This window comes from Pantherophis guttatus, chromosome 7 (assembly GCF_059756535.1).
Source record: "Pantherophis guttatus breed Tessera chromosome 7, ASM5975653v1, whole genome shotgun sequence".
NCBI classification, from domain to species: domain Eukaryota; kingdom Metazoa; phylum Chordata; class Lepidosauria; order Squamata; family Colubridae; genus Pantherophis; species Pantherophis guttatus.
In genome coordinates this window covers 46,497,089-46,522,915 of record NC_142069.1, presented here as the reverse complement: position 1 = coordinate 46,522,915, position 25,827 = coordinate 46,497,089, and the positions used below count along the sequence as shown (strand labels likewise).

General features: G+C 37.6%; 2 protein-coding genes across 8 annotated transcripts in view; one reads left to right on the top strand and one right to left on the bottom strand.

Moving 5' to 3' along the window:
* Positions 1 to 12,060, bottom strand: part of ZFC3H1 (zinc finger C3H1-type containing) — a 44,181-nt gene extending 32,121 nt beyond the window's left edge. For all 3 annotated transcript variants that reach the window (XR_015728956.1, XM_034402991.3, XM_087874090.1), the window contains exons 1-6: positions 11,284 to 12,060; positions 7,930 to 8,340; positions 5,671 to 5,717; positions 4,794 to 4,992; positions 4,459 to 4,685; positions 1,853 to 1,976 (exon numbers count right to left, since the gene is read on the bottom strand). Coding sequence is in view for 2 of the 3 variants with exons in the window: in XM_034402991.3 (XP_034258882.2) it covers positions 1,853 to 1,976; positions 4,459 to 4,685; positions 4,794 to 4,992; positions 5,671 to 5,717; positions 7,930 to 8,340; positions 11,284 to 11,842 (1,567 nt within the window). In the remaining variant the exon portion in view is untranslated. The remainder of the gene's footprint in view (positions 1 to 1,852; positions 1,977 to 4,458; positions 4,686 to 4,793; positions 4,993 to 5,670; positions 5,718 to 7,929; positions 8,341 to 11,283) is intronic.
* Positions 12,024 to 25,827, top strand: part of TMEM19 (transmembrane protein 19) — a 38,239-nt gene continuing 24,435 nt past the window's right edge. The window contains exons 1-2 of one of the 5 annotated variants that reach the window (XM_034402999.3): positions 12,024 to 12,754; positions 19,899 to 19,985. The gene's annotated coding sequence lies outside the window, so the exon portion shown is untranslated. Of the gene's footprint in view, positions 12,755 to 19,721; positions 19,810 to 19,885; positions 19,986 to 25,827 lie in introns of those variants that run through there. The other 4 variants (XM_087874093.1, XM_034403000.3, XM_034403001.3 and 1 more) reach the window with 4 other exon arrangements.

Genomic DNA, 25,827 nt, shown 5'->3' with positions numbered 1-25,827 from the left:
AATTATATATCAACTTAAAGAAGACATTATGCAGGAAATAGCAGAATTAGATTTGTAATTGGATGGATTAAATTGATTTGCTGCTGACAGAGTTGAAGAAGGAATTTTGCTGAAAAATGACTGACTTGGTGGAAAAAACTGAAAGGCCTATGAATCCAAAAAATTCAGAGATAACAGAATGGACTGATGAATTGGACTTAAGAAAATTTATGGACTTTTAGAACAATAAATGCTATGGAGTTACCTAAATCAGAGATCTATGAGACAATGTAGTGGTTAAGGCTGAAATTGAAGTCGTTGCAGACTTCCTGCTAGTAAGACACAATAATGGATTGTTAACAGAGGATTCTGAAGTGGGTTTCTGTTGGTGGGGTTATCTGTTAGCTGTGTCTTTTTATAGTAGATAGATGATCAAACTGTTTGGGTAAACAGATTTGTGGAAGCTTATATATTATAGATCTGTTTTGCAAGGGAGAAAACTACTAATGTAAAGCAATACAACATTACAACTAATGTTGTAATATATTTATCAGTATTCAACTGGTAGAGACAATATATGTGTATTTTTATGCCCTTATTTTTGTTTTTTGTCCTGTTTAGTTGTTATTTTTTGCAAATTTGCATTTTAACTTTTGAATAAAATATTTTTTTTTAAAAAGAACAATAACTCTACAATATAGTTTATGGCATAATTTAAACAAAACCAATTGAACAGAATAAAACTGAGGGATTGAAAGAGAAAGACACACACAAGCAGTGCCACAGACAAAATAGTATCTGAACACATCAAACTTAGAAGCTGTTTTCACAACAAAACTGCCCATAAACATACTGAATAGCATAGTTATATATTTTAATATATATCGTCTACAACAGGGGTATCAAACTCAAGGCCCCTTGGCCAGATCCGGCCCGCAGGGTGCTTAGATCTGGCCAGCGGGGCCACCCTGGAAACAGCAAAGGACTGGTGCCTCTACCAGGGAAAACAGAGCTCAGGGAGGCCGCCCGCAGCCATCCCAGGCTCCATTTTAGGCCGTGATACCCTCCTGCAGCCCTCTACCAGCGAAGATGAAGGTCGGTGGGGTGCATGCGGGCTCCCCAATCTCCATTTTCGCTGGCAGAGGGCAGGAGGCTATTGAGGCCGAAAATGAGGCCCAGGAGCCCATTTTTGCTGGCAGAGTACTTGGGCCGCCACAGGCGCCCCAACACAAGTGATGTCATGCTGGCCATGCCCACCCTGGCCCCCTGAGATCAAACACAACCCTGATGCGGCCCTCAGTGAAATCAAGTTTGACACCCCATGTCAAACTTGTCTAAAACAAACAGAGGGAAAAACAATGGAAAAAATAAAACTGCCAACAAAGATAAAACCGAATGGAGGGGCTTCAATCTTGAATGAATACTTTTATTTCATTTACTGTACAACTCCATCAATATATCCTTATAAAAACACTTCAGGGTAAGTTAAGCTAAAGAAATGCTTTTTTCCCAAATTTGTGTATCGAATTAAGTTTCCTGCTAAGTAGTATATGGGGTTCAAAATGTTTATTAGAAAAAAAAGAAAAAGACCTATGTTTTACTTTTACCAAGAAATCAAAATGTGATACAATAGTACCATTGTAGCATTTTTTTAAACCTTCGCTTGACATTCCTAAACTATCTTATCTTATTCATATTTTTGTATTTGGTGCAGGTGCAAAATTGTTGAGGCATTCAATTTTAATTTAAATCAACAAAACACTTCAGTAGTATTGCATGCAGGAACTAATACTAATCAATTACATATAGAACGCAAATATAAAAAAATGGCACTATTAGGAATAAAGCATAATCTGCAAAAATTAGCACTTACCAGGTGAGTTGGTTTCACTTTCTGTGTCCATAGCAACTTCATCATAATTATCATACTGATAAATTCCTCCTGCACTCTCAGTAGATTGCTTATCTAGGGACCTTCTCAAATCTTTATCTGAAGACTAGATAAAGTATATTTATTAATCATATATGTACTTCAAACAATCAAATAGTTTTGCCTTCTCGACTGCTAATAAAACTAACAAAAAACTGCCTGCTTTACTACAAATTGCTTTCAGGAAAAAATGCTATAGTGGTGCTATGCAAATCGATTTTCTTCTCATACTTTTGCTTACAACTCCCACAAGGCTTTCTTATTGAAAGATAATCAGAGATTACAGATACCATAGACCAAAACTGAAAGCAATTAGATTGCCAAATAACTTTGTATAGATGGTCCTCACTTAACAATCATAGCAGTCATTAAATGAGATGCTGACCACTTTGCTCAACGACTGCAATCCCAGCTCTCCCAGTTGTGGTTGTTAAACAGACAGAATGAAAGAGCTGCTTGCCCTCCTTTGTCAGGCAGCTCTTTTGCTCTGTGTATGGAAAGAAACTCTTTTCCCTGGGCAGGCTGAATGAGGCTTGGACAGATTTAAGTCCCATTCACCTGCCCTGGGAAGGAGTTCCCTTCCACTCATAATGTAAAAGAGCTGCCTGCTGAAGGAAGGTGGAAGAAAACTCTTTTCCAGGGCAACATGAACGAGGCTTAGATCTTTGGTTTAGCCTGTCAACACAGGAGTTATTCCCTTCCCCTCATGTGCAGGACTCAGCTAGATTTTAAGTGAAAGAGCTCCCTGTGAGATTGATTCAGCACCAAGCAGGGCAGAGCTCTTTGCCAAAGAGCTCGTAACTATGATTTGCAATATTTTTTTGTAACATCCATTGGATATGCTGTATTCCCTTAATAACCACATAGTTTGCTTAAGAACCGTGGTGACTTGCTTTATGGCCATTGTAAAAGTGGTTATAAAATTGAGTCAGGTCAAATGGTAACCCAGTTAATAATTAATCCAGTGTATGACCAAACTTCGGAGCATAATTTTGTTCCAAATTGAGGACTACTTGTAATTCATGTCCTAGAAATAAGCAGCTTTCTGCGTAACCTCATCCACTCCCTTGTTCTCTGCCAATCACTGTTCTCCAGGCAAAAGTACTTCTAGTAGACTGGTAGGGCAAGCAGGTGGCCCTTCTGTCCAAACAAGTACCTCTGTAGAAGTACACATCGCTTCTATTTTTTTAACAGGATAATGGCCCCACTAATGCCTTGAAAAACTGTTAAGAGTAGATAATACAGAATGCCTTTTGTATCTTGAAGACAAAGTCAGGATTGTTAAAAATCAGCATAGCTTTGCCAAATTATCATGTGAGATACATATTGTCTCCTTCTTTAACAAAGTAACTACCTTAGTGAACAAAGAGGATACTTTGACATAATCTATCTCATTTTCAGTAACAATTTAGCTCATTTTCTGACAGGTTTCTACATGATGTTCTCATGACAAACTGTTAAAAGTGAAATCTGGTAGATTCAAAACTGGGTGGCTAACCATAACGACAGCATTAATGACCTTATATTAATTTGGAGAGCAGTAAGGAGTTTTTCAAGGATGTGCCCGTATTATTCATTGATCTGGATAATGGGATTGATAAGATTGCTTATGAAATGTGCAGAATGTTACATGAGCTTGGGGTGAACTCCTGCACTGGTCCCGCTAAATATTGGATCGCAAAGATCCAAAACACTACATATACATATTACATACATATCGAATAGAAGCAGACTTAGAATAAATCTAGGAAGAGGTGATCCTAGCTTTCAATTCCACCCAGTCAATGCTTCTATTCTTTGCAGTACTGAAAAATATGAAATATTCCTGTGTTATATACTTAGAATGTATTTCTTCAGAAGAAAATGCTGTTACTTATAAAAGTATTAACACTATTTTTGGTTATCAATTTAATGCTTTGATAATGTTATTTACTGCAAATCAATATACCAACTTAAAATTTTGGTGTGTAAAACATTTCTTATTTACAATGTTATCAACCTGAATCAGTATTCCCTGATGATTCATGAACCTCACACTGACCTTATTCAAAAAAACAACAATCTTGAAACATGGACTTTTTCATACACCATTTGGAAGTTTTCTGTATTAATCTTTTATTAATTGCTGGGGTTTTTTTCATTGTTGATAACACTGCATGCCTTCCAGAATCATTTTGAATTGGGCATTGTTACAAATCTAATAAATTAATTGTATCACCTACATCTCAAAATGTAAGAGATAAATTTCTGTCTATCATGGCTACTAGATGATAGTCCTTATTTCTAATTTTCTTTTACAATTTTGGCAGCTATCAGACTAGATATTTCTAGAAAATGGATCAACAAAAGAAGTATTTTAGCATTAATGGGATAGAAATCTGATCCAATTAATGATACATGGCCTACAAAAAGTAACTTACAAAAGTTTCCAAATGTATATATTTTAAAAAGATACACAATATACAAGTTGTAATATTTTACATGATATCACCAACAACCATTTGTGTGTTGTATTCCTTAGAAAAGGTAGAATGTATGTTAGTAAATACCTTGCTTCTTGACCTCATCTTTCCACCAACCAGCTTCATGAACCGATTATACTGTTCTTCTTGATTTGAGAGATCACGGATTTTTCTAATTTCCTCTTCTCTTTTTCTTCTTTCCTCCTCTTCATCCTGTTTCCATTGTTCTTCCTCCTTCTGACGTCTTTCTTGTTCCTTTTGCTGCTGTAATTTTTTCCATACCTTTGTCTGCTGTTTTCTTAGAGCCTGCTTAGCTTTAAAAGAAAATTATTTAACTATACTTTCTCCCCCAAAAACCCCCATAGAAAATCTACCAAGAATGTATCTCGCAAAAACCACCATTTACTAGATTAATTATTTACCTGCAGTACTTGGCTTTTTGGCAGAATGAGATTTTGTACTGATTTTGCCTCTTTGCTGTACGGTTTTTGCTTTTGTTAGTTTTTCTTTGCTTTCTTTCATTACTTGCTGCTCTTTCTGCTGCCACTTTTTACTAGCAGACTGAAGAGCCAGTAGTCTTAGCTGTAACTCTGATACTTCTTGTTCCTCATCCAACAGTTTCTATTATAGAAATAAAATAATAAATAAGCACTTTAATCCTTCATCCAATTGTAATATCTAACTGGGCAGAAATCCTGCCTTTCACTGAAGTGGCTTATTATGTGAAAACTTCGGGGATTAGGGAGAGTTGGTTTAATGTCCAGGTTCCGACTGACAAACCCAACCTCAAGTAAGCACTGTTGAAACATTCCAATCTCTGAATGCAGAACTTTACGGAGTACATCATATCGGCACAGACTGAAAGCAAAACTAACTCTTCCTAATTTCCGTGATTTTCACATAATTAAAGAATAGAATCTCCCTTCCCCTATTAGTGCAGGTCACATTGTTCGATTAGATGACCAGGTATTGTTATGGAAACTGTCTAAGTCTTTGTTGAATATCTGGTTAGGTGACCTTGGTTCCCATGGGATGATTTCTTGCGCCAAGCTGAAAAGCGGCAATGGTTGCAATAACAAAATCACACTTTGAAGTTAACAAGAACATTTTCATTGAGAAGATAAATTCATTAAGACAGGTTATATAGCGCTAGAGATTTTTTTTCTAACTTGGAACTTTGAAACATTTGTTAGGAATTACCCCCATTAAACTCAGTTGCGCTTAGTTTCAAATTAAGGCATATTGCAAATCTATGCTTTGCTAAAGCTCCCGATTTTAGTGGTGAAAGCAATGTTTTACCTTCTCTACTGCAGCATCAGAAATGTCAGGCTTTTGTTCTTTTTCATCTGTTGGGAAAAAAAAGAGAGAACCCTATTTTTCTAATTATAATAACAATATCATCAAACAATTTTATTTAAAAATGTAGAAAAAAGCATGGTAAGAGGACTGGAAGATAAATCTTACAAAGAAAAAAGGAATTCGATACATTTAGCTTAAATAAGAGAAGGTTAAAGGGAGACATGTTAGTAGTCTTCTGATAGGGGATGCCACGGGAAAGTTTGAGTACATTTATTCTCTCTAGCAACCAAAGAAAAGATAAGAACCATTGGTGAAAGCTTTACAGAGATATCTGAACTTGAACTGAGGAATTTCCTGACTGTGAGATCTATTAAATTTTTTGTAGTTTTCAAGAAAAGGCTAGACAGCAATTTGTCCAGGATTATTGCACTGGGCAAGTGTCATCTTCAAGAGAGTTAACATGGTAGGATGAAGGGTGGAGTATGGGACAAGAGAGGTGATGAGGCAGAAAGTGCAGGGCAGCCAATAGGGCAGAGAGAGGAGAGATAGGTGTGGAGAAATTGAAGCAGAGGTGAGCATGATAGGAGAGGAGAAGCATGAGGTCTTGACCTAACAACAGTGTGGTAGTAGCTTAATGATCACAACTGGGACTAGCAAAAATGCTATCACTAAGCAATGCAGTCATGATGATTTGCATAATGACATCATTTAGCAATGAAAATTATAGTCCTAATTAGGGTCATTAAGTGAGGACTACCCATATCTCCTAACTTCTGGGATCCAACTTCAAATTTGAAAAATAACAGCAGAATAGTTAAGAGTTCAGAATGAAGGCTTCAAGTTCCTTTTCATCAGAATGAAGATCAGTTGGAGTACAGCACCAAAGCAACACAACAGGTAGTCCTTGACTTACAACCAAGTTGGGACCAAAATTTTTATTGCTAAGCAATGCATTCATGAAGAGAGTTATCCTTGATTTTAAGATATATTTTTTTGCCACAGTCATTAAGCAAATGTGCTTTCCCACATTGACTTTGCTTGTTGGAACTCCTTGGGAAAGTTGTAAATAGCAATTACATAACAGTCGTATATACCCATTGTCAAGTACCCGAATTTTGATCATGTGACTGAGGCAACATTGCAATGGTCATAAATGACAGAACTTTTTTGAGCACTGTCATAACTTTGAATAGATATTAAATGGATCGTCCTAACTTATAGACTTCCTGTTCTTTCAATTTGGCCAATTAAACCTGATTCTACTAACCATGGTTAAAAACTGTAATGATATTCAAAATATTTATGCCTAGATGACAGAGAACTATGTCTGATAAACAAAGCTTCATTTGGGTTGCAGGCTTTCCAGTGGTAAAGTAGTAGAAAAATGGATTACTGCCACAATAGAACATTCAGAAAAAACTGCTGTATTCTCTTTCAATATATACTATCAACACCTAAATGATTGTATATATCGAATGATGTTCAGGAACGGGGAAAAAGAAAGTTTCATGGTATGCATATAACACAAAACTCTAGTTAATTTTAACCTTTGCTATTATTTTTATGACTTGAAATGTGCAAACACAGGCAATTGGCTTAATTCAGTAAATCAAAGTTAAAATAACCCATACTTAGTTTGTTATGTGAATACAGCCTATATCAGGGGTCAGCAACCTTAAACACTCAAAAAGCCATTTGGACTGGTTTCCCACAGAAAACACCAGGAGCCACAAAACCCTTCCCGTGCCTGACTATTTTCTGAGCGGCCATAGAACTAGCATATGTAGTTGAATTAAATGCCAAACATTTAAGTTTTCTTCTGAAACTTTTCTTTTCTTGGGATTTATCCATGGTTGGCCTACTGGGTGTCAAAAAGCTTAATGGATATTACACATTGGCAGTTGTGATGCATATTTTGAGTGACAGGGAGCCGCAGCAGAGGGATGAGAGTCACATGCGACTCCAGAGCTGAGGGTTGCTGACCCCTGGCCTGTATCAAAGGAATTTTTAATTTGTAAATTCTATGACTCATATTTAATATATTTTATTTCAACTATTGGCTTTTTAAAAATTGATAGCTTCCTTAATTTCAATAACCAGAAAATGCAATTAATCTTAATACATCAAAAAGTTCAGCTTCTAAGCATTATTTCTGGTAATAAAATTTAAACCTTTTTTTCATTGAGAAATGTTTTTTTAAAACATTTGAAATTTCATTTCAAAATGGTTACATATAATCAACTTTTTTAAAAAAATTACCTTCATTGATATCCAGGTCGTTTTTCTGTGAATGTTCTTTTATTCCATCTTTTGCTTTTTTCAACTTGCTCCTCTCAGCTAGCGTGGGCAGTTTTTGCCTAAGAGGTTTCAGTTCAAATGCCTGAAAAGTTAATACTTTATTCTCCTCAGGAGACACTTCATTTACAGCATCTTTTGTAATACTGACATTTTCAATTGTTTGGTCCTGTGGACTGGCTACTTCACTGTTGCTTTGTTGGGCACTGTCTTCTTTATTATTTAGAGCCAGTTTCTCATCTTTATTAATACATTCAAGTTCTAGTTGAATCTGTTTGTATTTCAACAAAAGATCCTCAAAACTCTCTTCAGCTGAATTATCATTTTTAGAAGAATAGTTCTGCTTGCGAGATGGGGACTTTCCAAATGTTTTGGCTGATGCATTAATTAAAGAATTTATCTAGGATATATTTGATATCATTACAATGAAGATATGCAAATATTGAAATGCAATGTTTGGCATTAAGGGATTTTACTCCATGCTCACACCATTATATATTCTAAAATATTTACAGAATTTGATAAAGAAAACATATATTGTACTTCTGAATTTATTCACCATCAGTAAAATTTTGAGTGGCTTGTCATTGCACCTGATTCTTCTCTGGCACTTTAAGTTATATCCCCTGAAGATACTGCCTCAATCAAGCTTGATCATTTATCAGAAATATATCTAGCTTCAGTACACATCCCAAGTGATATTTTCTTGAAGTCTGCTAGGAATTTGGTCAAGTAATCAGATTGAGTTATTGTACGACTGGACATAGTGTCAAGATATGAGGCTGCAAAATAATTCTACAACACAATAATCCAAATTTTGCTAAGGCAAACTTAGGTTTTTGATATTGGTAGATATTGTCTATTTACTTTCATTTCTGATGTTATTTATACTTCTTAATAGCTCACATTTCAGTGATTTTCCTTATATTTAATTACAAGGCAATTTAAACTATATTAGAAGACTGAAGAACTATAAACCGCATGATTTTATACAGGAATAATTGAACTGATAAAAAATTGGAAGTTTCAAACTTACAAGAGTCTAATTTAGCTATTTGATAAGATTAGAAGTGTATAAGTTCAATATTTATCTTAATATTAAAGTACTATTTATTGCTAAAGTTTTTATCTATTTGTATCCCGCTTTTATTATTTTTACAAATAATTCAAGGTGCCAAACATATCCAACACACCTTCCTCCTCCTCCTCCTCACAACAACCCTGTGAGGTGAGACAGGCTGAGAATGTGACTCGTCGAAATACACGCAGCTAGCTTTCATGGCGAAGATGAGACTTATGGTCTCGTGCTTTTTAACTTGGACCCTTAACCACTACACCAAACTGACTCTAGACCACTAGACAAATGGAACTCTCTTGCTTACAGCAAGACAGTATGGGTCAGATGTTTTGAATATTTGAAAGGGCAATGTGTAATGCAAATAAATAAATTATTCCATTATCAATCCAATAGCCTAGTGGCAGGGCTAAGTTTCAAATACAGGTATCAACAATTTATCTAAAATTTAATTGACCATTCTATTGGTAATGTTGAAATAATTCTAAGACAAGATGATCATATAAAACTGCTTAAAGCAATTTTACTTTTAAAATATAATTGAATAAAACTAAATTCATTGGTGCACCCACTAAACTATGAACATGAAAAATAAAAACCTTATGCAGCAATATATAAGGACTGTTTGAGAAGTACTTTCATTCAAAATAAGAATACTAAAATAAACTGAAATACCCATTCAAGAACAGCTCTCAAAAGTTCTGAATGCATCTTCATTCAGATTTCTTATTTGAAATGCAAAAATACAGACCAAAACTACATCCTACTCATAGTTGCATGAATAAACTACATAAATAAAAGCAATCCAAACAAAAATATTACTTAAGTAGTATATATTGAAGATATAAGTGGTTGTAGCAATGTTTGGCAATGATATTCAACATAAGCTCAAACTCATTAAATACAACTTCAATGAAAAGGAAGATATAAACTCTCTAGTCAAAAGCAGCAAAAATCTATCAGAATTCTGTATTAATATTTGACCCTAATTGGGTCAACGCAGGTCACATGCCCCACAATATATTCTTAGTAACCCAGGCTTAGCTATGTAATTTGCAATATAATCCTTTTGACTGTTTATTTTATTTATTTATTTATTTTATTAGATTTCTATACCGCCCTACTCCCGAAGGACTCAGGGCGGTGCACAGCCAAACAATAAAAACACATACATACAAAATTTAAAAATAGAATAAAATCAAATTAAATAATTTTGGCCCTGACAAATTTAAAACCCCAAACTTTTAAAACCAATTTAAAATTGAGTATATAAAATACTAAAAGATATTTAAAATTTTAAAAATCTTTTATAAAAGAGGGGGGAAAATTAGGCCAGGCCGGCCTGGTGAAATAGTAAGGTCTTTAAGGCGCGGCGGAAGGTGCGCAGATCCGGGATCCTCAGTATCTCTGGGGGGAGCTCGTTCCAGATAGTAGGTGTCCCCAGAGAAGGCTCTCCCCCTGGGGGAGGACCTTTAGAAATCACTATACTAAGATCAATATAGTATACAGAATTGCATACTATATCTCCCTGAATTATTCCCCCCAAACACTTGAAAGTTTATAAACAACACATTAAATACCATCCTAACCATATTAGAAATAAAACACAGCCAATGGACATTTTTAAAAAAATAGTTAATATACAATATCTCCCTCAATAAGCTCCCTAGCACTAATGTAATGAAGATCACCCACTGAACTCTTCCAAAACTGAATAGCTAATAATCTGCATAAATGTGAAATTAAGTTCTAAATAGACTAGAATTGACAGCAGTGAATCTTTCCCATCTCAATGTTCAATTCTTCAGCAGCTTTCCAAGCAAGTCAACATCTGCATGTCCCCCTTCTGCAAATATTCTTTTTAAACATTCATATTTGCAACATTTCCTCCGTTTCTAAAACAGCTTTCCCAACCTGGTGACCTCAAGAGATCTGTTGAGAGCACAATTCCCATTATTCTCGGCAAACCTCAGCAACTCTGCATTCAGATCTTCCATCACCCTCCGACTAGAAACAGCTCTTGACCCTTTATGATGCCGTCACTGTAGTCTCCACCCAACCTTGAGCAAGGCGAGACAGCAGCAGGAGTTCTCCCCAATTATCGCTTTGTATGAGCTAACCGACACCTATAATCAGACTTAAACGAACCGAGAAAGCAAATTTAAGTCGCCTCATGCACAGCACCCCTTCCTTCGAGATAAAACAGCAGCGGCAGAAAGAGGCAACTGTTATGACAAGGATACATTTCCGAGGCGAAGGCTCCCTCCAGCCTTGGCTGCCACTGTATCCGCCACCTCCTCCCGAGGGCTTTCCAGGGGAATTGCCACCTCGGCTCCTGCCCCAGCGGCCTCCGCCCCGGTAGGCCCTGCCTCGAAAACGAAACCGGTCCAGCGCGTTGTGGCTGCGTTCCCAGAAGGAGAGTCTTGGGCCGGCGTCGGGATGAGGGCCGGGTGGCAGCCGCGAGCACGACGAGGAAGGCGGCGGCTGGGGACGGAAAGGCTCCTTGAGCCGGTACCCGCCACCTCCGCCGCCGTGCCCATGGACGTGTCCGAGTTCCGGGGGAGGCTGGTGGCGCAAGTGAGGGAAGCGGCGAGAGGAGGACGGAAGGCTGTTCCGCAGGTCGGGAGGAGGCCTGCGTCGGGCGTAAGGGCCCCGGCCGCCACTCCGGTCTCGGCCGCTGGGTTCAGGGGGTGCATCGTTATTGTCATCGTCGCTGATTTCTCCGTCCTCTAGTTCCCCTTCTTCTTTCGGGGAGAGGTCGCTCGGGGTCGCCGCCTTCTCCTCAGCCGCAGAAGCCGCCATAGGAGTTACTCAGCGCTAACTGGGCCGCAGACGCAGAAGAAAACGCCCCGGGCTGGCCCGCCCACAAGCGTATCGCTCACTTTCGGTGTCTTTTCCAAGTGGCGCGATGGCCCAGTCAGACCCCAAACTTGTACGCGCAACACCACCCTTCCCCTTTGCTCTCAAGACTCTCGCGAGACTTAGTTTTTTTCTGCTCTTCCCCTTCCTCAAAGGATAGCGGCGGCGGGGGGAGAGGAGCATCACAAAGGGGGCAGCGAAATGCACGTTGGGAATTGTAGTCCCCCGCCGTCAGGAAATTGAGGAGGTCAGTCGCACTACAACGAAGATCTGGGAAATAATAACGGCTCTTTAACGGCAATTATTCCTGCTATAAAAATTATGAGGAAAAGAATGTCTGAAGATCCAATAAAGCCTTCATAGAGCTTAATTTAGGCGTAGATGCAGAATAAGACAGAATTCAGCTTTAACCGGTGGGTTTTGTATAGTTCATAATTAACTTGTGGAATCCACCGCTGTAAAATGTGGAGATGATAGCTATCATTTTATAAGCTTTAAATGAGGAGTGGCCTTATTCCGAAGAAGATGATGATGAAACCCAATAAGAACCGTGTAAAAGTGGGCATGTTTAGTCTAGACTCTAGAGAGAAAACCAGGGGAAGAAGTTCCTCAAATATTTAAAGGGCTATCATCTGAAGAAAAAAAAAAGGTGTAGCTTTATTCTAAGAAGGTAGGACGAGAACCAGCAGGTGCAGCCGAAGCTTTACCGAAGGCGATCCAAACTTGAAATGACAGTTGTTAAACAGTTTCCTAGCATGATCCATCTCTAGAAAGAAATATTACAGGACTATGATTTGATGATCCCAGCTCAAATTCAGGAAGTTGGAGAAGACAACTGAGTTCCTTTCCAACCCTGTGAGTCTAAATCATGAAGCCAATGCTATAGTATCGAGTTTTTATAAATGAGAATTGTTAGAAATAGCTGGATGCTAATACCTTGTCTGTGGGCTTTCCATATGTATTTGGTTAGTCACTATAGAAAACGTGGATGCAAAGAAGGACTTTAGAAGGTTTAAAGTCCCAGAAGGACTTTATTTAAGTGCTTCCCTTCAGTTCATGATGCAGCAGAAAAGTGGAATACTTTTAATTGCAATGAGGCTAGTATGTCGTAATAGTGACTTTCCTATGTTCCCTAGAACAGGTTCAGGAAAGTGATGATTCTTATGGTTTGTTTCGACTCCTATTCAACATCATCTGTTGTTGGAAAAATAATCACTTTCTTTAACATGTGGACAAGTAGGAATAGGTGAATATAATCAAGTGTAGATTTTAAGTTTAGCCATCTATTGAGTTGCTGAACTAACAGGTTGTAAGTACAGAGAGGTATGAAATGATAAAGGACGGAGCTGCCTTTCTATTTGACACAACCACTCCTATGTGTCTGAATCTCCTGTGATTATTTTTAAACAGGAGCCTAGAGCAATTTTGAAATTTTGCTAAATCCTTGACCAGATTTGGGGGAAGGATATAAGGTGACACAGAAGGAGCAAATGATAATAGCAAACTGTTCTTGATTAGCATTGCCAGGGAATAGCAACACCTGGAAATACTCTGTGGAGTACAGATAATCCTTAAGTTACAACCACATTGGAGCTTGTACATTAGGATCAGAAGTCAGGACAAATATTAAAAGAACTGCCTCAAGTAATGACCAATCATCCCTGCTCTTCCCAGTGCATTCGTTGAACACACAGGTCAATAAGTGGAGCATGGGGTGCCTCAGGTGTGGGAGAGATCCTGGGAGGCATAATGCAGGCACAAGGCCACCTGCCTTGGGTCTCCCACAGCCTCCCTCACCACGAGATACCCCATGCTCCATTTCCTATCCATTGAGTAACTTGCATACATGCCCACCACACAGCTGGCAACAATGTGGAAGGAAAAGATGGGTGTGCCTGCCTTTCCTGGTTGTTGCTACCCTTCTGGGGCAAAAAAAAAGGATGGGTTTCCTAGCCTTTCAGAGCTATAATTTCAATATTTGCATATCTTCAGAAAGTTTTACTCTCTTCCCCCCAAATCCACATTTCTTCAATAAAGAAAACAAAAAAAGCTGGGATTGGCAGACTTGTCCAACTTTCTCCTCCCTCCCAATTAGGTTTTGAAATTAAACTCCCCACCTCTGCCCTCCAATCTCTATCCCTTTTAACAGCTTAATTCGCTAAATATACTGCATGCCTGGAAAAATCTGTAAGTTACTTACCTTGACCCAAGCTGAAGAGCATGGGAAAGGGATGATGTAAGGCAAGAAAATCTTTCTGCAGCAAGCTGAGTCATAAAAGGAGTCACATATCAAAAAACTTTGCAAGGACTCAGCTTCTGTCCCGTTTGCTGCACATGATGTGCTCTAGCTGGCTAAACTTTTTGAGCTGAATTTGTTCTTCAACTCCTCAAAGCAAAAAGCTGCACTGGGGCATAGGAGGATGCTTTAGGATTACTTCCCATAAAATAGAAATATACAATTTCTATCAGTTTGAAGGCATGGTGAAGACAAGGCTTGGCACTGCTCCATTGCATCACTTAAAACCTTAAAAACAATATCAAATGCTTGGCTTCACTTAATTTGGGTGGGCTCAAAAAGTAATAAAAGTTTTCAGACAGAGATGGAAAATAATGTCTGGCAGTAACAAATACCTAACCCTATCTAATTCAGCATCATTTCAGAAATTATATAGATAATTTTAATTAATATCTGGGATGTTACAGGAGAGCATAGAGAGATTTCAAAGACACAGCAAGACAAATTTAGACATTGGGAATATGGTTTTGAAGAAAAAAGTTAGACCAATAAAAAAATACCAGATAAAAGGACTCAAGGATTCAGATAACCAGTAATACTGTTTAATGTTCAATGTGCAAGACAAATATCTAGGCTGTGGTCAGCAACTGGGGAAGCAAAAAGGAGGGAATGGCAGAATATGTCACTAGAAAATTTTCTCACAATGTTTTTTTAAAATTTATATTTAGTACTTTCTCTTTGATTTATTATGCTGTCATTATCAAATGTAGTGTTTTTAATTTTATATTTCACTATTTAAATAATAAAAACACCCAGAATTGTTTTTTGTGAGGAGGGTGGCTATATACAGTAAATGTGATAGACAAACAGATAGTTAAAATAAGAAACTGGACACACCAAAGTCGCCGTTGAACTACTAGTAGACTTTCCCTTGTCCTGAGTTACACATGGGCTAAGGATAGACACTTTTAGTGTCATGCCAATGCATTTTGTGCACTTTTATATGAATCATTTAAAATTAAGTTGGAATAGGATTGGGATAATAATTAACAAAACAGGTGCAGATCATGCTGGCTCTCCAGCTTTAATTGAACCATGATTCTCTACAGAATGGTAAAGAATGTCATGTGTTCTAATTCATCCATAACTAGAGCCACACGGGAGTCCAGCAGTGGGTTTCACATATTCTTCCCATTAGTTCGCCCCGCATGCACACGCTTCATGCATGCGACTTCTGCGCACATGCCCAGCCTTCTGCGCATGCACTTTGCTTGTGTGTGCACCTTCCACACATGTGCCTGGCCTCGAAAACGTGGCTAAACAGGACGGTATTACGCCCGGGTGACCGGGTGCACTCGCAGTTGCTGCTACTGATTCGCCCGAACCGGTCCAAACCGGCTGAATACCACCTCTGGGGTAGTCATTCATGCTATGAAAGATTTAGGAAGAATAACATTAACTCATTAAAAAAATCTCCATAATATTGGAATGAGACCTCATTCCAGAGGACAGGCACTGTGACAGAGACTGTGCACTTTCATGGTTCTGATAGATGGTATTATTTAATGGGAGATAGTGGTTTCTCAAGTAACCAGGACCTATGCCATGATGGGCTTTATAAATAACAGCCAGCACTTTGAATGGCACCCACATGCAAACCTACAAGTGCAAATTACAAACTAAAGATGCTACATGGATATCCTGCCTGCTCTGCTACTTTCTGAACCAACTGAAGTTTCCAAGTGGTCTTCAAGGCAGCCCATATAAAAGCTGTAGTCAAGCCGTGAGGTGACCAGGACATGAATCATGTGTTTCCTGATTTATACAAAAGGGTGCAACTGACACACCAGATGAATCTGTACAAACAACTGTCACCTTCTTGACCACAGCTGTTACTTGCTCATCAAATGAGAGATGTGAATGCAGGAAGGCCTTTATGTTGTGCAACCACTCTTAAGTGGAAAAGTGCAACCCTATCCAAAAGACAGAGGTGGAATATCCCTAGGTCTGGGTGGCACAAACACCCAAAATGTCTTAGTTTTTGTAGAACTGAATTGGAGACAGTTCCTACCCATTCAAATCCATACAGACTATAGACACTGGGACAGAATTTTGGTAATCTCAAGTGGCCAGGCTGGGATTGAGAGATATAATTGAGTATCATTAATATATTGATAATGCTGACCCCCATGGTCAGCATGGTACCCAGTAGTGGTTTCATGTAGATTTTGAAATGGAGGGTAGAGAGTAGAATCCGATGGCACGGCACAAAGAAGAGGCCAGGAGAGTAATCTGTCCCCACCCCCCAACCAATACCAGCTGGAACCAGCCCTGGAAAAAGATTGCTACCTTTAACCTAGCTCCACCATAGGTAATCTACAAGTGTGACCAAAGTTGTCTCAGTACTAAATCTGGGCCTGAAACCTGACTGAAAGAAGACTAGATACTCAGTTTCTTACAAGATTTTCATCAACTATAGATCAGTCACTTTCTCAAAAACCATCTCCCAAAATGGAAGGAGACTGGATGATAATTATCAAAAGCAAATGGGTTCAAGGATGGTCTTGTGACGATGAGAGGACTATCACTCTTTCATGACAGGTGCTACTATCTCCTCTGTTAAAATGAGAACACAGCATGAACATAACTGCAAGTTGCCTCTCTGGCTGCTTTTACAGCTCAAGAAGGGCCTGGATCCAGAAACAAGTGGCCAGGTTAACAGCAGAGAGGCCCTCCAGGGAGGGATCACTGCAGTGATTTGAAAGGCAATCAAAGAGTGATATGTCCATAGCAATGAATGAGGTCAATGTCCACCACTTTCAGATTCTGTATTAATCCCACCATGACAAAAAGCAACAAGTATGCAGGCTATTACTAACTTGGCTCAGGCCACAAATTCCTAGGTTCTCAAGTAACTTAAAACACTTGGATGGCAAAATAAAATTCAAAGGACCAACAGCCTTGCCAATCTGGCAACAAATCCAGCAGCTCAGGCATGGATGCTACTGGGCAGCAGGGAGAGTGGTACACTATCAGCAATCTCAGATATTCCTCTAAGCCCAACTTCAACACCTCACATCTAATTATCTGTGAAGCGAAGTCCTTGAAAGCTTGCAACAACTCACAAATGGCCATTGTCACCTTCCTCCCCTGGGCTGTCAGCAGGTACAGAACTGAAAGCTGGGTAGGCCCATTTCTGCACTGATATATTGAGAGATAACAGAACTAGCAACAACACATATATGGCAGAACCTGGCTCTCTTTCTCAGTTTTAATTTACTTTAATGAAACATGGAACTAGCATTTTTTTATATATAGTATCTTTTTTTTAATTCAAAATCAAACATTAAAATACAAATTAACATAAAGAAAAAGGGAAACTGAGTAATTAAAAGTGACAAAAATGAAATCTGACTTTTTTTATACTAAAAATTAACAATAGAGATATTAATAACATAGCCACCTCTACGTTTAAACAAATAACACCAAGCTATCATATATCTTCAAATATTAATAGTCAAAATACTAAGAAAACAGTATTCATAAAATATCCTCTTAATTTCATCTAAAAGATAGTGAATTATCAAACACAAAAAAATTATAATGCTACAATATTTCTCTAGTCAAATGCAATCTAATCTTTAAATCCCAAAGTCAAAAGTTGATTTTTTATCTTGAAAGAAATCTCCAGTCACATGAAATTTAGTCAAATTATTGTCTCTAAACATGCAGTCAATCTCAGGCTTGCTCCATTAATTTTAATCCATTCTTCCATTGTGCGTATATATTCTTTTTTCCATCTTTGGCATATAATAATCTTGTTGCCAATGTCACATATAAAAACAAAGTCCCATGTTTTTTCTCCACATGTTTATCTGTCAGGACTAGCACTCTTTCAAGTGTGCTAGTCCTTTTTTTTTTAAATATAGCTTTAGCAATGCTTCAAAACAGTATTAATACTTTCTTTGAAAGGAAAGTCTAATGCTCTTCAAACATCATTAAATCTGTGCTGGTCAGGAGCCTGTCAAAGTCTTGAAAACACTATTGAATGGAACAGTCAGATATTATTTACACAGTAGTGTAGATCGGAGGTGGTGACCCTTTGAGAGCTGTATGCAATGAAATTTCATTTTAATGTATGCCGCTTAGTGTACATTTAAAGTGAATTTTTTCACTTTAAATGTACACTAAGTTATTCTAAGTCTAAGGTAGTTCTGCAAAAGCCAGGTGTCTTGCATCTTCTGCAGCACAAGCGACATGAGTATGGAGGCCAATTCAAGGGCAATGACTGCAGAAGGCCAAAGTGTCCATAGGTACTGTGCAGACTCCAATTTCAGCAATATTGGTGAAGCACACAAAATTATGTGCGTAGCAGAAACTGTGTAGTAAAAGAGGGGAAAACACTACTTTAAACCTAGACCAGTTAGGATGACTTTAAAGTGTCTCAAGAGGTTAATATAAAGACAATGACACAAGGACATAGTTTAAAAAAAGCATTTATTGATCATGTTCATGTAATGAATAAGGGGATGTAAAGAGTAACCTTGAATTTTTCCTGTTTGATTGGCCAACTTAAAACCATTGCATCTAAAGACTGGATATATACATGCTTACTTGATAGTACATTGAACTTCATGCAAATTATTTTTTAATAAATACAATGTAAATTTCCCTTGTCTCTATTCCCTTGTCTACTATAGAAATAAACCCTAACAATTCTTAGAACTGAACTTCTCATAAAGCTTTTGGATTTTCATCTATGTCAGATTACAAATTATCTAGGTTAATAGATTCTAGTTTTGTGTTCTAATTTTGTGCTGAATTTCATGAATAATGCTATTTCAATTTTTCTAAAATTGAAGAACTATTCCCATATTTTAAAAAATGATTAAAAAGGAGTAGTGTAATAAGTAGTGTGATTTTATATTTCAAATTATACATAGTGTCCTAGTTACTGTTTGCAGTGGAAGTGCCTTAAATCAGGAAAAACAAGCCTTCTCAATGTCATTGGATGTCCAATTAGCTGGCTATATAGAAATTGAGATCAAACAACATCAGGAGTGCCATAGGTTCCCAGTCCTTGTTTTGAATGATTTTGTAAATGAAAACTGTACTTTTTGAATTGGGTTTATTTTGTTTTTTAAATAATAATTATAAATTTACATTTTAATACATCAACTAAGATATATCACATTTGCTCAGCCATGTGACTGAATGAAAAACAGCAATTATGTATTGCTCAATGATCTCTATCTCTAATTTTATGTATTTAGATGCAGTAATAAAACCTATGTGATATGTCAGATTACGATTGCACCTGAATTTAGTGTGGCTTACTTTTGAAAAAACATTCAGACTATAGAATATTTCTTGTATGGTAGTTCCTCCAGAAAATGTATAGAATTGGGTTATACAAACATGAAACAATGATGACAGTGGATAGTCCAGAATTCTGTTTCCAATAAAATGTGCCAATAAAAAATGCTGGGTGGATCTCCAATTTCACAAGAGGAGAATGATGGAATAAATTATAGACATTACTTTGATGTGAAGCCTACATGTCAGGGCACACCCTCTTTCTTCTTCCAGTGCTGTTTTGTCTTTTAAGGAAGTGAGTCATGAGAAAGAGCCTAAATTCTTCCACATAAATGAAAGAATGTGAAACAAATTTAGAGTGGGTGAAAAGGAAATCCAAATCATTTTTTCTATATTAGAAATTATTGTTATTGACAACTTACTATGACACCTTTAACATTTTCCCAGGATTCCCGGTGGTGATTTTGAGATACATATTTCGCTTGCATTCCATAGTTCTTGGATTTCAAAGCTCTGCAAGATTCTCAGTAACAGGTAAGTGATATCAATTGTGCTATTCTACATATTTATTTCTTCTATTTCAATCTATGTTTTACATTTTTCTTTCTACCTGTACCACTGTGAGATAATTCTACAAAATCTTCTAGTACAAATGAGGAATGTTTTCTTAATAGTGCAGTTAATATGCTGACATGTATAGATGACAGTCATGAATGAATAGGTATTTGCACAACAGTCTCATTGCATTTAAGAGAATTTTATCCAAAGAATTCTAATTCAAATATTGGATTTCTTATACATATCTCTTCAGAAGCCCTACTGAAATCAGCAATGCTTACTGCCAAGTAATTGCATAGAGATTTTTATTTATTTTTACTTTAATTATTAGCAACATTATTTCACACAATATTTCATATGTTCCTTACATTTGATGTGTGCTATATTTCTCGTGTGTATAGTCAATATACTTACTAATTAACAAACACAATTATGAAAAATGAGAAATAGAATGAAAAAGAAATAATAAAAGAAAATAGAACTGGAGGTTAAATGTGATGCTGCTGAAGCTAGTGATAGAAATAGTAGTTTGCAACATGAATATATGCAATTGTAGAAAGGTGGTCTAAGATACTGCCCAAAACTGTTATTAAATTGTCAGTAGTAGTGATACAAGAGAATTTAATCCACTAGTTTCCTAGGGAAAACAACTAAGAGGAACAACTCCCTAGGTTCTCTTCTGATTCGCATGATCAACAGTACTTGCTGATCAACAGCACTTGATTATTGCTGAGCTTCTTTAGAAGGTAAGTTTTGCATTAGGCATTCAGACAGTTTGGTTAGGAATAGGCTGTAAATTGTAATTGTTTAACAACTTTGCATTTTTTTTTGACCAGCTTTTGAGATTAATTATTCAATCTTTTAGGTTATGTGTTCCTTTGACTCTTAATCCTCTTTCACTTGTGCAATCTCAAAATATTTTATTGTTGGAAATGGAATCTTAAATGTTCTCTTCCCATCTTCAAGAAGAGCCAAGGTTTTGCATAGTCTTGATGTAGTATTTATCTTTATAAGATATTTTCTTTATCTTGCTCTCCCAGTTTTAAATTATGGTATTGTATTATTTAAAAAGTATTTAGTTTAGGGGAATGTTATGTTGACTTTTTAAAAAATATAATTCTTGGGCCAGCATTTATTACAAATTTAGTTTTTCTTATTGACATGTTTCAACAAAACCTGTAACAGTAATGTACATGTTAATGTGTCTGGCCAGAGGAGGCAAAAAGTTCATGAACAGTTTTGAAGTTCTGTGATAACGCTGATATATGTAAGCTTAATATAGGCAACCCAACATGTGATCAGAAAAAGGGGTCAAATCCGTAAGAAGAAGAAAAATTATGTACATAAAGCAACTGTTGAGTCAATAGTTAATGCAATAATTGCCAAACAACAGTGATTGCCTGCTATCAGAAATTTAACACTTTCAAGAAAAAATATGACTACTTTTGATATTCAAGAACTGGGTTTTTCAGGTCAAACCTGGGATTAATCTGACGGCATCCCAATAAATAAGCAGAAGTATTAGGAATATTTGCTGCCTTGACTTGACCAAAAATATTTTTTAAAAGGCAGAAGAAAATTATAATAATAAAGGACTAAGTAGATAAAAATGTCAAATCCAGTCTAAACATCTGAATGTGAGATGAACCATAATGTTAAATTACATTACATTGTGTGTCTGTGTACAATCTCCCGTAGTGAGGCACTGCCTTGATGTCATTAGGGGGCTTGTATGCTCTGAGAAAAATGAGAGCTGTGCCAGAGGTTCAACCATATTGGATAGGTCTCATCTGAGCCAGATGAAGAATCTCTCCCATAAATAACATGGTGAAATGTAATTTACAGAAACCCATTCTGGATCAGTCATTAACTGAGTCAACAAAGATGATGCTACGTTTCCCTGAAAATATGACCTATCCGTACCCCAAAAACAAGCCCTAGTTGAGCCCTGTCCACCATCTGGTTGTACAAGGTGGGGCGAGGCACAGGCAGAAAAATCAAGTTGGGGTGGGGGGTGGAGCTGCCCCACGTGCCCCGTACCTGCTTACCTTAGGACTGCTGCAGCCAGGCCTCCCATGCCCTGACACCTGTCGTGCCACTGCCCAACGTCTTCTGCAGCCACTTGCGGCCACTTGTGACTGGATGCTGTGAGGTGCATTGTGCTGGTGCTGCCGCAAGTGGAAGAACGCAGTGAGGCTCGTTGCGCTGGTGTCGCCGCAAGTGGAAGAACGCAGTGAGGCTCGTTGCCCTAGTGCTGTGAGCAAGAAGAAGCCACAAGGCTTGCCATACTGGTACCACGATGAACAACACCAGTGCGACAAGCCTAGCGGCGTTCTGCTGCTTGCTGCGGCATCAGTGCAACGAGCCTGGCAGTGTTCTGCCACTCACACGGCACCAGCACGAGCCTCACAGTATCCTGCCGTTCGCGGGGACACCAGTGCAACGAGCCTCATGGCATCCTGTCACTCATCATGTCGTGAGCGTCTGCAAGCAGCCACAGAAGAAATCGGGCAGGAACATGCCAGGTATTGGGGCGTGGGAGGCATGGCTGCAGTGGTCCTAAGGTAAGCGGGCAAGACATCCCCCAAAAATAAGACCTGGTGCTTATTTTGGGGCCTAAAAGAAAATAAGATGAGGTCTTATTTGGGGGGAAATACGGTATGTGGAGTTCCCGAAAATATGGTGAAAAATGGGTTACGGGACTTAGAACTGTTAGCTGAGCAACTGAGACCAGCAGCTGCAAGACTATTGGAACACACACAATGAAACAGCTTTTTTTTCTTTTAATGACCTTGAAATCTCTTGCATCAGTGTAGAGTTGGAGCGACTGAATGGACCTGAGTGTTTACTGGCCAGATGCCCTTCCTGACACCTACATGGAGCTCATAGCAGATATTTTCTCTTTACACCCAGAGAGACAAATATCTGCCGCTACCTAAGATTGAACTCACAGCCTCCAGATTGTCAGGGGAGAACTCCACTTCTAGGTACCATACTGTTTCAAAGAAATAACTCCAAAGATACTCCAAAGATACAATTATTAAAAGATGCCAATATTGTAATATCAAATATAAATACAGACTTGCTGCAAAAAACAAATCAAGTAATGAACAGAATCACTGCAGTTATAATTGAACACCTTGAACACAAAATCAGAAAAAAAGCCTGGAAAATAAGGTAAGTATGCTAAGAACAGATGCAAGCAAGTTAAGACAAATGAAAGAAAAGCTGAAGAACAAAGAATACCTAATGAACAGCAGAAATAGTGGGGAACGGGAAAGAATTGGTTAGCACCAGGTGAAGATAAACTGCATGGTTTTGAGGTGAAACATCTGACTGGTCTAACCCACTTGTTGCCAAACAGTTTAACATACTGAGAGGATTTAAAATTGAAGATCGGTTAACATCTGGTAAAACCTACCTAGTAATGAATGATCTAACAAATGGAGCAGTACCAGGAAACTGAAGGCCAATTACCTGCTCACCAACAACTTTCAAATTGCTAACTGGTATTGATAGTTGATGCAGTCCAACAGCATCTAGTTGAAAACAAGCTCTTTCCACCTGAGCAAAAAAGAAATCACCCCAATAGCAGAGGAATAAAAGATCAACTCCTAATTGACCAAATGATTTTAGAAAACTGCAAGAGAAAGAAAATCAACTTGAATGTAGCTTGGATTGATTACAAGAAGGCATTCAACTCTCTGCCACATAATTGAATAACCAACGTTATTGGTTATTCTGTAGAATAGAGGAGAAAGAACTAGAGAATATAACAAACACAAAGACTTGAAAATATACTGTGGATAGAATGGCTGTGGCAAAAGAAAGCAAAAATAGTACCAATAGCAATAGAGGTCTTGGGTGCAATCCCAAAACCTCTGAAGTACCACTGATGTCAATGTCAGCATTGACATCAGTCAATTGCAAAAACAGCTTTACTTGGAACAGCTTCCATCATGCAATGATACCTTTAATACTGTCAACATCAACATCTGCCTATCCCAGGTCCTTAGGAGTGATTTGATAGGTGGATAAAAATGCCAAATCCAGTTTAAATATCTGGCTGACTGTGCAACCAACTTATAATAACCATAATGCTTTAAACAATCCAATCCAGCATGATAGTAGTACAAAATAAAGAATTTATAACAGAACACTGTATGAATGCTAAACATTGAGTTCACCCAATGTAACCTTGTCATTGCTTAGAATTAAGTCCCTAGAGCCTCTTTGGTAATATATCACTCTATTTTCAGTTTATGCTTTTATATCAATATAAAAATTATCACTAGAATTTTCATCACAATGTAACTCCTGCACATTATTTTTGCCATACTGTATGTCTACAGCATATTTATTTACAACCAGATCTTAATCATTCAGGTTCCTGTTCTCTGTGTAGATCTTCATTCATATCTGGAAAAAGTACCACTATTAGCACATAATTAACTATTTCAAAGGTTCACAGCTTTTATCATTATAACTGTCATTGTTATTTAGATTTAGAAGGCTGCCCAGCTTCAAAATTACCATAAATGGAAGTGCCCACCCTTCATGCACTCACATGTAGCACCCACTCAATTGGTCTCCATAACGCCAACCTGCTTTCCTGGAGCACAATTTTAGCACCTCTTCCTGTGTCAAGGTCATGTGAGATTCTCACTTAACAATAGCAACAGGAATCACCAGGCTGCTGTCACTAAGCAATACAATTGCATTGTGCTTTATGATCATATTGCTTATCCAATCCCAATTATCACCCTAATTCAAGGGGAATCTGTAGTTACATCCAAATCAACAGGAAACATAGATCCCATGGAACTTTAATGGCATGCTTCAAAAACTAAAACATGTTTATAAGCTAATGATATGATTGTAAGAGAGACAAATCTAATCAGATGTTTATGTATAGAATAAATAATTCACTGAACTGAAACATTAGCCACACTGTTCTGAATTAACAGGACAGGCTAGGCTAAAATTGGTATTGGTAGTTTGGGATGGAATGTGCTATGGAAACCACTTCCAGGATGTTTTGCATTGGCATAATTGAGGTGTATTCAGATATAAGCGATATGGTTTACCAGGAGACATTGGAGCAATATATTTATCTGAGTGATGATGGAATTTTAATGATTTCTAAATAATTGTTTACTTAGCTGCATCACCCACTGTAGTTGACAAAGTAGCCAAATTCTTAAGCACTAGTGTTTGCAAAAACCCTCTTGAACATTAAAAACAAAGTACAATGTCTTTCAATTGATAAAAATTTATAATACAATCGTATAGTTATCCATTTAGAAAAAGGGGTATGAAGAGGGTAGAGGGAAATCTGTCTTCCTGTCTGCAGCAGTGCCTTCTTTGAAATGAAAGTCCATTTTGGCTTTGCCTGTAGGAGAGAGCAGGCCACAAAAGCATCTGCCTGACTAATTTCAAGCGGTCATTTCCTAGTTCTGATGAAGACTGCTTGATTGATATGTCCAATCAAGTCATTTTTTAATTCTTAGGAACCACATAGATTTTCTTCATAATGATCTAACCCTTAACTGTTTTTTCAAGCCTCCCAACCGTGCATTGTCATCACTGTAACTGAATAAAAACCAATAAGCATAGTTATGGGGTTTTTCTGAAAAAATGCTAGTCTTTAAACATGGTTTAATATTCTGAAAAAATGCTGGTTCTATTATCTGTCACATATAACCAAGAACAGAATGAAACACTAATTGTCTAGAGACCTGTAATTTTCTGAGCACAGGTGTAGAACCTCACAATTGCTGTTCAGAAATTGCCTGACCAACAGGTTACAGGTGGAAAG